The sequence below is a fragment of the Neodiprion lecontei genome, chromosome 1 (genome assembly GCF_021901455.1).
Source record: "Neodiprion lecontei isolate iyNeoLeco1 chromosome 1, iyNeoLeco1.1, whole genome shotgun sequence".
NCBI lineage: Eukaryota > Metazoa > Arthropoda > Insecta > Hymenoptera > Diprionidae > Neodiprion > Neodiprion lecontei.
Window position 1 is genome coordinate 3,951,949 of NC_060260.1, and position 13,030 is coordinate 3,964,978.

Consider the following 13,030-nt stretch of genomic DNA (forward strand, 5'->3'; position numbering starts at 1 on the left):
CGAGTTTGAAAGAACGAAGCATGGAATAGAACCAGGCGTAGTAACAAAAGGAGGAAAAAAAAAACGATTGAAACGGCGTTGGCAATGAACGAAGGGAACGATGGATTCGGGTCAGATCCGCGAAAAGAAAAGCACGCGATGGAAAGCGTAAATATTTACATTTTTTGAGTATTTGCATTAGTATTTTTTTTTAATTTAAAAAACAATAATGACAGACGGAAATATTTCCATCGAGGAGGATACCGAGCTCCGTGATCTCGTGGCCCAAACGTTAGAAAATAATGGGGTGCTGGCCAAAGTGCGAGTAAGTTATTCATAATAAATCAATTTTAGAACAACAACTTCTAGGAAGAAGAACGAATATACAGCGGAGGAAAGATCGGAAGTACACATTTTTTTTTTAGGTTATACACGCGTGTAGACGGAAAAATAATTTAGTGACAACAATTTTGTTCCAAATTTATGCAATAATTATGCCTTCGTTTCAGGCAGAGCTTAGAGCGAGCGTCTTTTTAGCCCTCGAGGAACAAGAATCTGTGATGGTGAGTTATTATTACGTCCGGCAATAAAATAATGGAGAGATAGAGAGAGAGAGAGAGAGAGAGCAAGAGCTAGACCGCGAGAAAGAGAGAGACAGAACGAGAAGTGGTAAGAGGGAACGAAAGGAAAAAAAACCTGTTTCCTGTTTACAGTCTGCTCTCTCAAAGCTTTTGTGTTCTTTGGCACATGAATCCGGATATTTTAAGAAATGGATGCGAGTTTAAAAAAGAGAGGATAAAAAAACTTGATATTTCCTAGTTGAACATCTATGCATGTACCACGATACAATTATTTTTCATATTATGTTCCATCGTTTTCAGAACACGAAGCCGCTGCTTAACAAAACTGTAAAACAGTACCTGGCAAATACTGAGGGAAGATTGCTGTTCTCATTGGTCAGAGAATTTCTGGAATATTTCGGTCTTGATTATACGATATCTGTTTATGACCCTGAGACATACGCCGGTAAGGAATACAACTATGCAGGTAGAAGCAAGCTGTGCGAAGAACTTGGCATAGTTTCAAGCGAGCCACTGCTTGGGGAAATTTTGAGGACCCATGCACGTCGATCGTTCAATAATTCAGAAAAGCAGGTAGCTGAGAATTTGACTGGTACTTGTAATTTTCATATTGTATTTACTCCAAATTAAGCCTTTGTTGAATTTTCAGAACGAAGATGACGGCAATGGAAATATGGCAACAAAAATGCATAATACTTCTAGTGACATGTGTAATGAGACATACGACGAAATGACACCGAAAATTTTACACAAAGATTCTGTGTCTCTATCAAATGATAATAACGACTCGTCAGAAAAATTGGAAAGCATGTCGGAAGCTGCTTTAAAAGTTCCAATAAATGTGACGATAACTGACAAGAAAAAATCCATCACTAATAATCAAACGTTCAATAATGTTCTAATAGACACATCTAGCTGCGAGCTTCAGAAAAATAATTCACTCAGGAAAAATGATAACACCAATTTAGAAGATGTAACTGATACTCACAGAGTCGATGGTAACAAAGAGAACAACGACGTACGCTTCAGCAAGTTTTCTATGAATTTAGATGCCGATAATGTAAATGTTGAAAGCGAGAAGCAGTCATTGAATAAAACCGAGCCATTAATTAAGTTTGACGAAACTATTATAGACGAAGTACAACCAAATCAAAATGAAAAAGACGCCAGCAAGCAAAAAGGCATAAATAATACAGAGTTGCATAACGCAAATAATGTACAAAATAAGAAAATCATTACAGATAAGAGTTTAGGAAAAACCATGTTCTTTGACGAGATTATTATTGACGGTAAGAAGGAAAAAGTTGGTGCAAATCACAAAAGCGAATCTTCACTGTTAGGCGACTTACCTCCACTCACCACAAAAGTCACATCCATATTTAGTGATTTGCCATCCTTTAATACTAAGAAGACAGACATCAACGATCTTAAAGAACTCATGGACATTGGGCTTGGTAAGTTTTTATCCAACATTTTTTTTTTTTAGATTTAAAGAGTCAGCGTATGATGATGACTCTTGGTTAATGCTTTGCTTTTAATTTCTTTCATAGCTTCGGAAGGAATTGATAACTATGAAGAAGACTTTATCTCATCTGCATCTGGCAGTGCGAATGAGCAAAGCCCTTCTAAAAGCCCTGACAAATGCGAGAGCCCGAACAAATCCCGGTACAAAAAAGAGGAAAGACACCAGAGTGTAAGAAGTGACGACATAAGCGAAGAGATCGAAGGGATTGACGAAATTCTCAGCAGCACGTCTTGCGTGAGTAATAATTAAGTCTCAGTTGGTCATTTGTTTAAATTAGAATGCAGTTTAGGTACATACAAGCGAAAAACGCTAGGAGATCATCGTTTGTTTGCTGCCAGTATGTGCATTTATCTTTCAGCTAGAGAATGTTCCTGCAGCAAAGTCTATATCAAATATAACAGTGGACGTCGTTACAGATTATATCCAGGATGTGTGATCTTGAACATATTGCATTTTCTTTTTAATCTTGGCAAATCTTGTCTTATTAATATCAGTAAGCAAGACATTGTCGGGTGTGGCTCAATACTTTGTAGATCGCGCAGCAGAACGTTGGACAAAAAAGAAATGAAAACGTGTAAATAAATATCGAGTTTTACTGAATTCAACAATATTCGTTGAATGAGTAATTAAACTTCTTGCTACTAATTTATGTGCAAGTTTTTTATGCTCTCATCTATATCTTCCTTGTCCAGTATTCTGTCGTGAGCGCTATAGTATTACTATTATTCTAACTAATTAATTTATAAACATAGTGTTTAGGATACCTACACGAATATTTTTAAATGATATAAAATTTACTCGGATCGCTACTTTTGAATAATTTTGGTTACGTTTAGCCAGGAAGAAAAGTTTTTTTTAATCGATTTAGTAGGTAATTTTTTTTTTTTTCTTATCATCTTCGATGACTTTTTCTCCGTATTTTTATCTCTTTGTGACTGAATATTGTGAATTACCTCATTTAACTAAAGTTACTGATAATGATATCTTTAAACGATATCTGAACAAATTATCCGTCTGATCATGGATTGCCTAAAAAATCCGCTAGAACATTTTCAAAGATAATGTGGTGCTAAGTGTGTTTTTGAAAATGTGAATAATTTGTGCGAACGTTAGTGGGGGTGCTTACTATATACGTATTAACTTGCATATTTTATTTCGCAAGGTATTTTAAAACATTCAGGTAAACAGAAAAATGTTCAAAACAAAATAGAAAACGAAAGGAATAATTTTTTAGCAAAAGTAATGATTTTGTGGCAATCCAATAACTATGAAAAAGTATCAAAATAGCTGGGGTGGGAATATGTTAATACCCATGCCAAGATGCAATAACTAAGTACAATTCAAGGTGGATCAAACTGTATACTTGAGGAACGGGAGAGATCCTTTTCTGGAAATCAGTGTTTTCCTGTTTTTAGAAGAGAATATATGCCGTGACCGGTAAAAATATACAATATAACATAACACACTGCTTCAAGGCTGTTTCGAACGGTATTTCTCTGGAGTAAATTTCAACGCGCGGATTGTTACCTAACAATATAGGTATTGGCGTAAACTAATTTCAAGAGAATTCTTTCCGTTTGAATCAACCTTTTGCCATAGAAAATACATTTAAAAAATAACAAAAAAAAAAGAAGAAAAACAGGTGTGTTCCCGACCAATCAACGTGGTTACATTGTGCTTTCTAATCTCTGTAGATAATTTATAAAAAAGAAATGAAACAAAGAAAATTTCAGGACTGCGTGTAACATTCCCACATCTCATAGAACTTAGGGCAATAGACACATTCCATTCTTATTAGGATTATTATTCTTATATTTTAATTGGCTAGAAATAGGGGGTCGAGACTATTCAACCGATATTTTTCAGAAAATACCCTAGTTTGTAAGTTTGTATTTCAAATATGGTAACACTAATCTAACGCGCGTATGCTATGGCACTGAAAATTATATTGCACATGTATTTTTCTCAGCATCAACTAGAACTATCCGTAATTACATTACAGAGTTTTAAAATCGTCTATTTTTGTTAATCATAACTAGGCAGCGGCTGCAGCCTGTACAAAAAAAGAGGATAAAAAAACAAACAATCTTGAATATAATCAAAAAAACGGATGGAGACATATTTATACACCGTATAATTTTTATCGTTCGATTGCATACCAGTTATTCATATATAAATGATTCGGTTGGTCATTGAAAAAATAATACGTTTAATATTATAGTTGTTGACGAATGCGTTATTTGTTACTAGCAATTTATAGACTAAATTTCAACAGATCAAGTATTAAAACTATATCCAATGGTATTTTTACATTTACATACATATATACAAGTAACCATATTGTAACCACGTTGAAAAATTGGTAGCTATATCGTGCCTTTTAGCGAGTACGAATAATAATATTAAATTAATAATAATTAATGCAAATAAACATTATGGAATTACAGTTTCTTTTCTTTCTTCCTTTTTATAAGACATTTAAGTTACTTATTTATGATTTACGAACTACGATGTAATGATTTTCATGTATTTGTTATTTATTTTATAAAAAAGGTTCTCATTTGCAAATTGTTTTTTTCTTATTTTCTCCTACTTCATTTCAATTTCATGATTCCATACCTATTTGTTTTTTGTTTTTATTACACTTTTTGTGACATCACCGGTACAAAGTTTTGAAAACCTAAAAGAAACATAACCTGTAACATAATATTCTTCACGTAACAAAATCTCCAACATATTTTTATTTGTACTAGGCGAAATTAAATATTTTTCCTCATATTTTGAAATTGCATGTCGTAATTGCTTAATAAAAGCGAATATTAAATTTTTTCAAAATACGGGAAGCTCAAAACTTCGGCATGCTGTCGACATATATATAGTGTTCAAAGAAAAAGGATTTGAATTTCATCGCTTGTTTGCCATGTAATAATACCTCTTTATATGTATATGTATATAGATATGTTAGACTATTTTCAAACTCCTAATTTCTAATGGAAAAGCATGATATCAAATAACTAAAACAAATGGATTGTAAAAATTTAACTATAATAACAATTACGAAACCATTGTTATATGTGTTTTCTCACAGTAAAAAAAAGTGAAATATGTACTGTGAGCAATTATGAGTCGAATAGGGAAGAAAAGAATTTACTATCCATTGTGGAAACTACGGCAAGAAAGTAATTGGAGAAAAAAAAATGGTAAGAAGAGCTCTGAATGTTTAATACCGGCTGTCAGAAAGAAGTCTGAAAGAGCATCTTCAGTATGTAAAATCAGCAGTATGCCTGTAAAAGCTGAACTGCTAATCGCACTACATTTAATCACGTAAACCTGGTGAATTAATTATCTACTATCGTTGTTCCTAAAATAATATAATATAATCTGTAAAGGTAATTTAAAATTAGAAATTGCAACAGTCCAAATAAAAAATGTATTTACACATATTAATAACGTATACATTAATTGCTGGGTACCCAGGTGAATTAACAAGAAACAGGAATAATTATGAGCCGTAATAACGAGTGTCGTTATTCGTGACGGCTTGATAAAAGAAATATTTCAAATACGAGGCGGAGGTTAAATTACTGCCGGCTCTAGTTGGGCTATTATGTATTTGTCTCCAGTAAATTTTCTACTCCCTTGAATAGTTAACGTATGTACACACTATTGAACTATATATGACGTCGTACAGAGAATAATTGTTTATTCAATTGATAAATCAACTAACTATAATCGTTACAATCTGTTGCGTTCTCTCTGAAGCCTGTTACTGTACGCTTTAGACACCAAGTTCCAAGCATCCATATATCGATCCATACACATTGCTACGCATTTCTGAAAAAAAAAAAGTTCAATATGCAATAAATGAAACGAGTTAAAAACAGTTCCATTTCAAACCCGTCGATCTGTAGACTGTTTTTCCAAGTATGAATACAGGCGATACAACGCTAGAAAGATCCACCGTAACTTAGTTCGCAGCGTTCAATACCTCGATACTAGAATTTCTTACAATACACCAAGGCGTTATGTTGGTTTGTGGTGTGAGAGCGAGCTCTAGTATTTTAGGTTACTTGAATCAATGAAATGCAAAAGTGAGGTTAGGTTATGTTCGGTGTGGTTTCGTATTTACCTGTTCGGAGCTGTCAAGGGACGTTCCGGGCTTCTGGATGCACTTCTTGAAGCACTTTTCCGTCATTTTCTGCATATATGTTTGAAAAGAAGTGTGTTAACTTGCTTGGAATCCGAAGCCGAAAAAAAATTATGCAATTTTACCGTGAGCAGCTCCTGGGCGTTGGCGACGGCTATTTGTTGTTGGACCTGCTCCATTAGTTCGTCCTTTTGAATGCCCGACAAATTTCCCGATGGTAACGAGTCCATGGCCATTTAGTTCAACTTTATTCGTTTACGGCGAGTAAATTACTACAAATCTACGCTTCAAGGCTCCAGCGGCAGGAGAAGCGAAAGCACATGAAGTTGGACTCGGAGAATTTGCGATAGAACATCGATACGACGCGTAGGATCGATATATTGAAACTCGGAAGCGGTTTGAATATAACTGTGAATGAGCGAACTCGGTGACCGTTTTTCGGTTCTTTTGTTCTACATGAATCAAGTCGGGCAAGTGGTAAAATTTTTTGTTTGACTCTACCTGTTTAAAATGAACAACGTTAACCACGGTGAGTGCACGGAAATTTTTGTAAAATTACTATTAGTGGGTTTCATTGCTGCATATTGAATTGTCCCGGAATTGAGTGATGCCTAGTTTTGTCGAGTTTGTTTTAGAAATTTGAAGTAGGATTGTTTCCACGTTTAGATTTTGGATTGGTTTGGGCTGTAGCAATAATAAGACCTCAATAATGTCTGGATATCGTCGGAATTAGCACAACCAGAAAAAGTTTTCCGCAGCTACTATTGTGCTATTTTCGCAATTGCACACCGAAATATTTTGCAGTCAAATTAGTAAGAGAGTTGTAGAGTATTTTTTCGCAGAAAATTTTTCAAATCCTTGTACATAGTCCAGAGATAACAAAGCTGGTTCACAAGTGGTGGCGAAAGCAGAAAGCACGTTTTATCTTTTTCTAAAAATTCTTCATTTTATCTACTTATACACAAAATATCCGCGGGTTAATTATTTGAAGTGCAATACGCTGGAGCAGGGAGGCAGAGTGAACGACGGATCCCTGAGGTTAATTCGCCCAAGAAAAGTGCGACTGTGAAAGAGAAAATCATCACCAACCATGCGGCGGAGAGAACATTACGAGAAGGGCGGAAAGGCGTGAGATTATTTATTACTGTATAATTTTTAATCTCAATGCGCTCACGTCTGTTGACTTATCTGTAATTGCCTATGAATTGAATTCAGGAGGAGAACAATGCGAAATTACGTGAATGCGTACTTAACAAATTGTGGGACTCTTTGCCGCCGGAAGCACAAATTTTATCTTTCGAAGAGGACGATGAAAAGGGTTGGTAATTAAATCCGGCTGAATGGTATCAATTAATTGTTTAGATGCAAAAAGAAAGTTCTGTCAAGGATTGGCTACTGTCCTGCACTGTGTGACTTGTTCGTTTTTTGTTGCATATTTCTGCAAATTATGTAGACCTAGATTCTGACTGGACAGAATCGGGCTTGGACGGAGAAGATCAAGAGAACGACCGTGACAACAGGGAAAATACTGGAAAAAGCCCGAAATCCTTTTCCGCTAGATCTGACAAATCGTCATTACCGGCGAACTCGCAACGCAGTGAAAACGAAAATTCTACCGACTGTCGAAGTGCGCGCAGTTCTCAGTCGCAATATTGCTATCGCAAACGAGACGACGATCCGGACCCATCGTGGGAGGTGAATTTTGACTTCATTCAGGGTATAATCTGGCTGAAAACTACCCTATCTAAACTGCAGCGAGTACCAGCTGACGAATTTAGCAAAGTATTTAAGAATCTGTGGAGACTAAGCGAAAAGATTAGGTTCAGCCAACAAGCAAGTGATACCAGTCCTCCTGTCCTCGCAGCATCTGAAATTCGCTCTTCGGCGACTTTTAGGAAGCCGTTGAATTTGGACGAACGCCAAACTCGGCCTCGGAACACAAATTCTTATGACAGAGTTGATTTTTCCGATACAAAGCAACGGGCACAATTACAGGAGCTCAAGAATCGACTCTGTATCGGGTACAAAACTTCCGCAGAAAGTCAAGAAGATTTTGTTGTACCGGACTCGGATGAAAGCCCACCGGTTAGCCCGGTGGCGACCAATTTACATCGCAAACCAGATCGAGCGACAGCTGCTGTCCCAGTTTCGGAATGGATGGATAGTTCCTCGACGGTTGACAGTGGTTTCAATTCAGAGAAACCAGAATCCGCCGATTCCGCGAACGTCTATCAAATTATAACCAACGGCGAGTCAACGAGGTTGGAAAAATTGAAATCTTCGAGGCCGATTTTTAAGGGAACTTCGGATAGCGATTACGTTCCTAGTTCGACAAAAATTGATAAATCGCTTCGCAAGAGAAAACGCGCCGATTCTGCTCCAGCCTCAAAACGACCCCGACTCTTCGTGTCTTCGGCGACGTTGAGTTATGTCCTCAGAAGTTCGGAGTGTAATCAACTGCTGGTCAGATCTGTGAGATCGATTCTAAAGGTATTGGCTAACGAGAAGATAGTCTCGAGTTTCCGAAGCTGGCACGCGTCTGTGCAGAAGGAAGGGATTGAGGCCATCGTGAGCATCGTTGAACTACTTGATAAAGAAAAGGGCTTGAATTCTTGCAGGAGAGAAGTTGTAAAGACAATCGTGAAAATTCTGACGAGGATGCTGCACAGCGATCATCTCGACAAGGTATTACTCATAATAGTTTCTATGTCCCTCGACGGCCAGGGTCAATAACTTACTTTGCTTGTTTACGATTGCAGACGACGATTTGGGAACACCATCGTTTGATCATCCTTGAACTCTGCAATGCATCTTCAGTTTGCACACAGGTGATAAGCTACTTGATCTCGGAATTGAAGAAACTCGTTTTAGTAGTGACTGAAATTTCTGAAGAAAACGTGCTGAGTGCACTGGATTTGCACGATAAGTCCTACGTTATTTTTCATTCGCTTGACGTAATCCTCAGAAAGTACAAATCCGTTGCTTTGAGTTCCTTGGCCGATGAAAGAATGAGTGCTCCTGAAAAGATTCCGGAGGTGACGAATCTTTGGAAGCGACATTGGAGGGTCAATGAGAAAGAGCCTGATATCTTCCTGACGGGATTGAAGAAGCTGGAGGTCGTTGAGGACCAAGAAAAAGACTGGACTAGAGTACTGGAGGAATTGGTCGTGTCCACTACGCAACATTGGCCTCTGGTCAAAGTTATGGCCTGGCAGTGCCTCTCTCTGCTCAAATCAAAGATCGACAATTTATCCACGGGCGATGGGTCAAAGTTTGAGACTGAAATTAAATAATCAAAGTCGATGATAAATTTATACGAACGTGCATTCAATGAGAATTCGGGTATAATATACTTTTAAGCAAGCGTAAAACAGTTTTCACCTTCTTCGACCGCATATCATCTGCTGCTACAATCAGTAATGGGGTCACCTTCACGGAGATGACCTTACGCAAACTCCATTCCAGCAAAGTGTGTAAAAAATACAAACGCGAGCTGCGACTGCAAATGGTCTTCTTATTCATTCTGCAAAAGTCGACAACATCTTACATGACATGCGATAAAAAAATGGTGAAATTGTTGAATGGACCATCTTTGATTCTTGGTATTCAGCATTAACGTTTGCGTTAATTACTGATACACTTGGAATTATGACTGGGAAGCACCAGCCACTTCTTAACCAGAGCATCGTGTTGGATTTATTTAACAATGCGTGGGTGTTCAAATTTTTTTAAATTGGTTTAGATGTTTGTTCCTTAATTTGGTTTCGCTTCAGTCATCGTATACTGGAACGGCGTAATCTAGCTTATCCAGTAATCAACACATCTGAGAAGCCTACTTGCAACTAACGTAGAATATGTGTTGTGTACACATCGGATGTTTGAAATGAATATCTCTCATTGACAAATATCCATTTCGTGCTTAACTGCGGAGGCTAATAAGAAAAGCCAATTATCGAATCTAGGATCAACGCATGTCACGGGAAATAGAATATTAATTTCAACTTACTTAGATTGGAAGAGCAATTGGAAGGTCACGAGACGTTTGATTAACAGTGAAAATGCCATCTGATCATAGGATTGCGTAACATAATTTTCTGAAAGTCAGTCCTTTTGCGGAATTTATTATTTTGACTTGTCATTATCGGAGGGATTTTTGCTCGATAAGTATATTTCAGTTAGTTATTTCAAGAAGAATCATCAGTTCTTCGTGTATTCTCTATCACAAGAAGTGTTTCAATTGGCATCTACTTCAGGTCGGCTTGAGTAGAATGCATATTATCAGCAAAGCGATTGAAGAAGTGGTGTGCAGTGATTCGGATAAGTTTTTACTGTCTTCAGTCTGCAAGTTCATTTGACAAACTTCCTCAAAATCACCCGGCATCACGTTTGATAATATACTGGTGAAATTGTTGATTGGACAAATTTGCGTGCACCCTGTTAGAATGAGTGGAACAATTTCATCACTTGTGCCACGGTAGTAGAGAATCTGTACGGATAAGAAATGAATAGTTGCTTGATAAAAAATTTCTTGCGCTTCGTATGATTTAAATACCGAGTTCTTACTTGAATGCCAAATTCGTTGGATGAATTGTTCAAGTAGAGTTCGAATATTACAGCGGAGCTGTAGTCAGGGATCTGACGATTCCAGAGGCCGAGAGTGTTAAGGATGCTAACGATATTGCTCTCATGGCCGCTGTACAACTTCATTTTTGGAATCGATGCCCCCTTGATGGAAGATTTACAGTTCTGCAAAATTTCGCGAAGAAGAGGTCCACCGTATATCTTCTTCATACGATCTCCCCAGTTCATGATATCGTACGCTAGAATAGCTACATCGCGCATTTGACCGTCCGGGAAGTAGCCTGTACTCCATGAAGGAAGCGTTAAGTTCAAATTTGTCTGTAACATTTAAGGTAGATTTTGAGCAAGTCGGGCAACGCGTTAAATTGCTTCTTTGAGAACGTGATGTCAAGTACCTGAGCTTTTAGCATGTGATAAAGAAAAAAAACTTGCTGCGGCGTCGTAACGTTGACTCCACTGTACCGGCTGAGATACGCAAAGAACTCTAGATGAGGTTCCACGATTTTTCGGACCTCTTCACTTTGCAATACCTTCTTGTACTCATCCTTGTACCGGCGACAGAGGTACGGTAACATCAGAGCGTCCTCATCAACCTTTACGTATTCTGAAACCAGCAAACGCGTTACATTTGTATTGTTATTGAGTACATCAAGTAGCTTTGAGTAAATAGACTTATAATCACCGTAGGGAACTGGAATCCAAAGGAGATCCTTTTTCCACTGTTGGATTACGGCCGGTGGCCATAGACCAGCATTCACCAGTTGAGCAGACAAAAAGGTTCTGTAAGACTCCGTGGATCGAATCCTTGTTATGTTAATATTGTAATAATCGCCTAAAAAGTTGTTGTACCTTTGACGTAAGAAGACACCGAGATTGTACATGTTCAGCTTTCCATTCTAAAAACAGAGACGTCATACATATCAATTATAAAAGTTTTGGATCTTTCTGCTTCTCCTCATGCTCTCTATTTTCATATAGTTCACACCGACGTACGTTAGTCAGACTGCCCAGGCCTTCCTGGGAATATGTCACGTTGATGTGAGAAGTATTCGGAAACGCTATGTAGTATTCATTTGCAGTCGGCAATCTTTCACCATGTCTGAAGATCTGAAAGAGATAACTAGTTTGTCGCAATTATACGCAATTCAACGTAATGATTGTCATTGAATCATCTGCTTGTGAAAAAGCTTGCTGATATGCACATCACATTTGCGACGTAGACTCGGTACATGATGATATCATCATACGATACTGCATCGGATGTCTAGCTCAGGTCTGAGGCACATGTAAGAATGTGCATTATTACATTCATGCACACAAGTTTTCAATGTTCATTACGGGCGTTCGTCTTCAGGTATTTTAAAATTGTCATTACAATAATTTTACACATACTCAAATTGATTATATGATATCTAATGTTTCTCCCTCCCCAGTTACGTTGGTAATGGCGAAAAATTAGCTGTCACAGGATCAATTTCCGCATGTGTACAGGTTTTTCCTTTTCAGCATATCAGATATACCGTAGTTCCGGGATCGTAATAGTAATTATTTTCCAAATGTGTCAAAAGCTTTGACGCTTGTTTCAAAATATGGTGAAACTTACGATCAGTAAGCTGTCTAGCTATTTACATACTTCAAAATTTAGTGAACTTAGGCATTTGCACATAGTTGAATGCATAAGTTTGTACGGAAAATGAAAATTTACATCCAGAGCACTTCTTTTATCAACAAGGTACTCAATTAAAGCTGATCGTCTTGCATACTCACAACGTTGACCATTTTCAGTTTGTTATATTCAGCATTGTTGAAGTCTACGATGATTATCATAAAGAGAAGAAGAGTCCTCCGACTGCACTGGTTACTCGATGAAGCAGGCATCACTTTTCGTTTATTCGAATATATTATGCGGTTAGGATGACTGGTAGAGATTTCTACTCTTGTCTAAACAATTGCTTACTCGTTTTTCAAGTCTTCCAAATACCATAAACCTGCATGAATGTGTCTACCATAAGTAAGGACCAACCGAAGCTTCGGCTTTGGCTTTGGCTTCGGCCTCGGCGTCGGCTTCGGTTAGCTTCGACCAGAAACCGGTCTTCGATCGGACACTGATAATAAGTGAATGTCAAACTCTTCAACAACCGGTGTACCGAATTTCAATACAAAACTTGATTGCTGAGAAGTTTGTACCTTTATTTCTAAATTATAAAGCACTCCCCT

General features: G+C 37.5%; 4 protein-coding genes across 6 annotated transcripts; 2 read left to right on the forward strand and 2 right to left on the reverse strand.

The window, feature by feature from the left end:
- Positions 1–94: 94 nt before the first annotated feature.
- Positions 95–4,413, forward strand: LOC107227747 (centrosomal protein 43). Of its 3 annotated transcripts, none has more exons than XM_046746468.1 (6): positions 95–304; positions 489–542; positions 861–1,133; positions 1,192–2,014; positions 2,111–2,319; positions 2,444–4,413. In XM_046746468.1, exons 1-6 carry the CDS (start codon positions 209–211, stop codon positions 2,519–2,521), a joined length of 1,533 nt encoding a protein of 510 aa, XP_046602424.1. In that variant the 5' UTR covers positions 95–208; the 3' UTR covers positions 2,522–4,413. The 3 variants fall into 3 exon arrangements, with proteins under 3 accessions (XP_046602424.1, XP_046602425.1, XP_015524452.2); XM_015668966.2 differs by having other exon boundaries at positions 97–304; positions 1,210–2,014; XM_046746469.1 differs by lacking the exon at positions 489–542.
- Positions 4,414–5,496: 1,083 nt separating this feature from the next.
- LOC107227774 (mitochondrial import inner membrane translocase subunit Tim13) lies at positions 5,497–6,606 on the reverse strand. The gene is made up of 3 exons (XM_015669018.2): positions 6,358–6,606; positions 6,215–6,283; positions 5,497–5,919 (listed from the first exon to the last, which is right to left on the reverse strand). Exons 1-3 carry the CDS (start codon positions 6,466–6,468, stop codon positions 5,821–5,823), a joined length of 279 nt encoding a protein of 92 aa, XP_015524504.1. The 5' UTR covers positions 6,469–6,606; the 3' UTR covers positions 5,497–5,820.
- A 2,095-nt stretch (positions 6,607–8,701) lies between these two features.
- LOC124296575 lies at positions 8,702–9,701 on the forward strand. Its single transcript, XM_046746490.1, has 2 exons — positions 8,702–8,917; positions 8,992–9,701. The coding sequence occupies exons 1-2, from the start codon at positions 8,891–8,893 to the stop codon at positions 9,523–9,525; spliced, it is 561 nt and encodes a 186-aa protein (XP_046602446.1). The 5' UTR covers positions 8,702–8,890; the 3' UTR covers positions 9,526–9,701.
- Positions 9,702–10,322: 621 nt separating this feature from the next.
- On the reverse strand, positions 10,323–12,896 carry LOC107227710 (venom acid phosphatase Acph-1). Its single transcript, XM_015668930.2, has 6 exons — positions 12,581–12,896; positions 11,807–11,920; positions 11,496–11,709; positions 11,209–11,417; positions 10,796–11,131; positions 10,323–10,718 (listed from the first exon to the last, which is right to left on the reverse strand). Exons 1-6 carry the CDS (start codon positions 12,689–12,691, stop codon positions 10,482–10,484), a joined length of 1,221 nt encoding a protein of 406 aa, XP_015524416.2. The 5' UTR covers positions 12,692–12,896; the 3' UTR covers positions 10,323–10,481.
- Between the last annotated feature and the right edge of the window lie 134 nt (positions 12,897–13,030).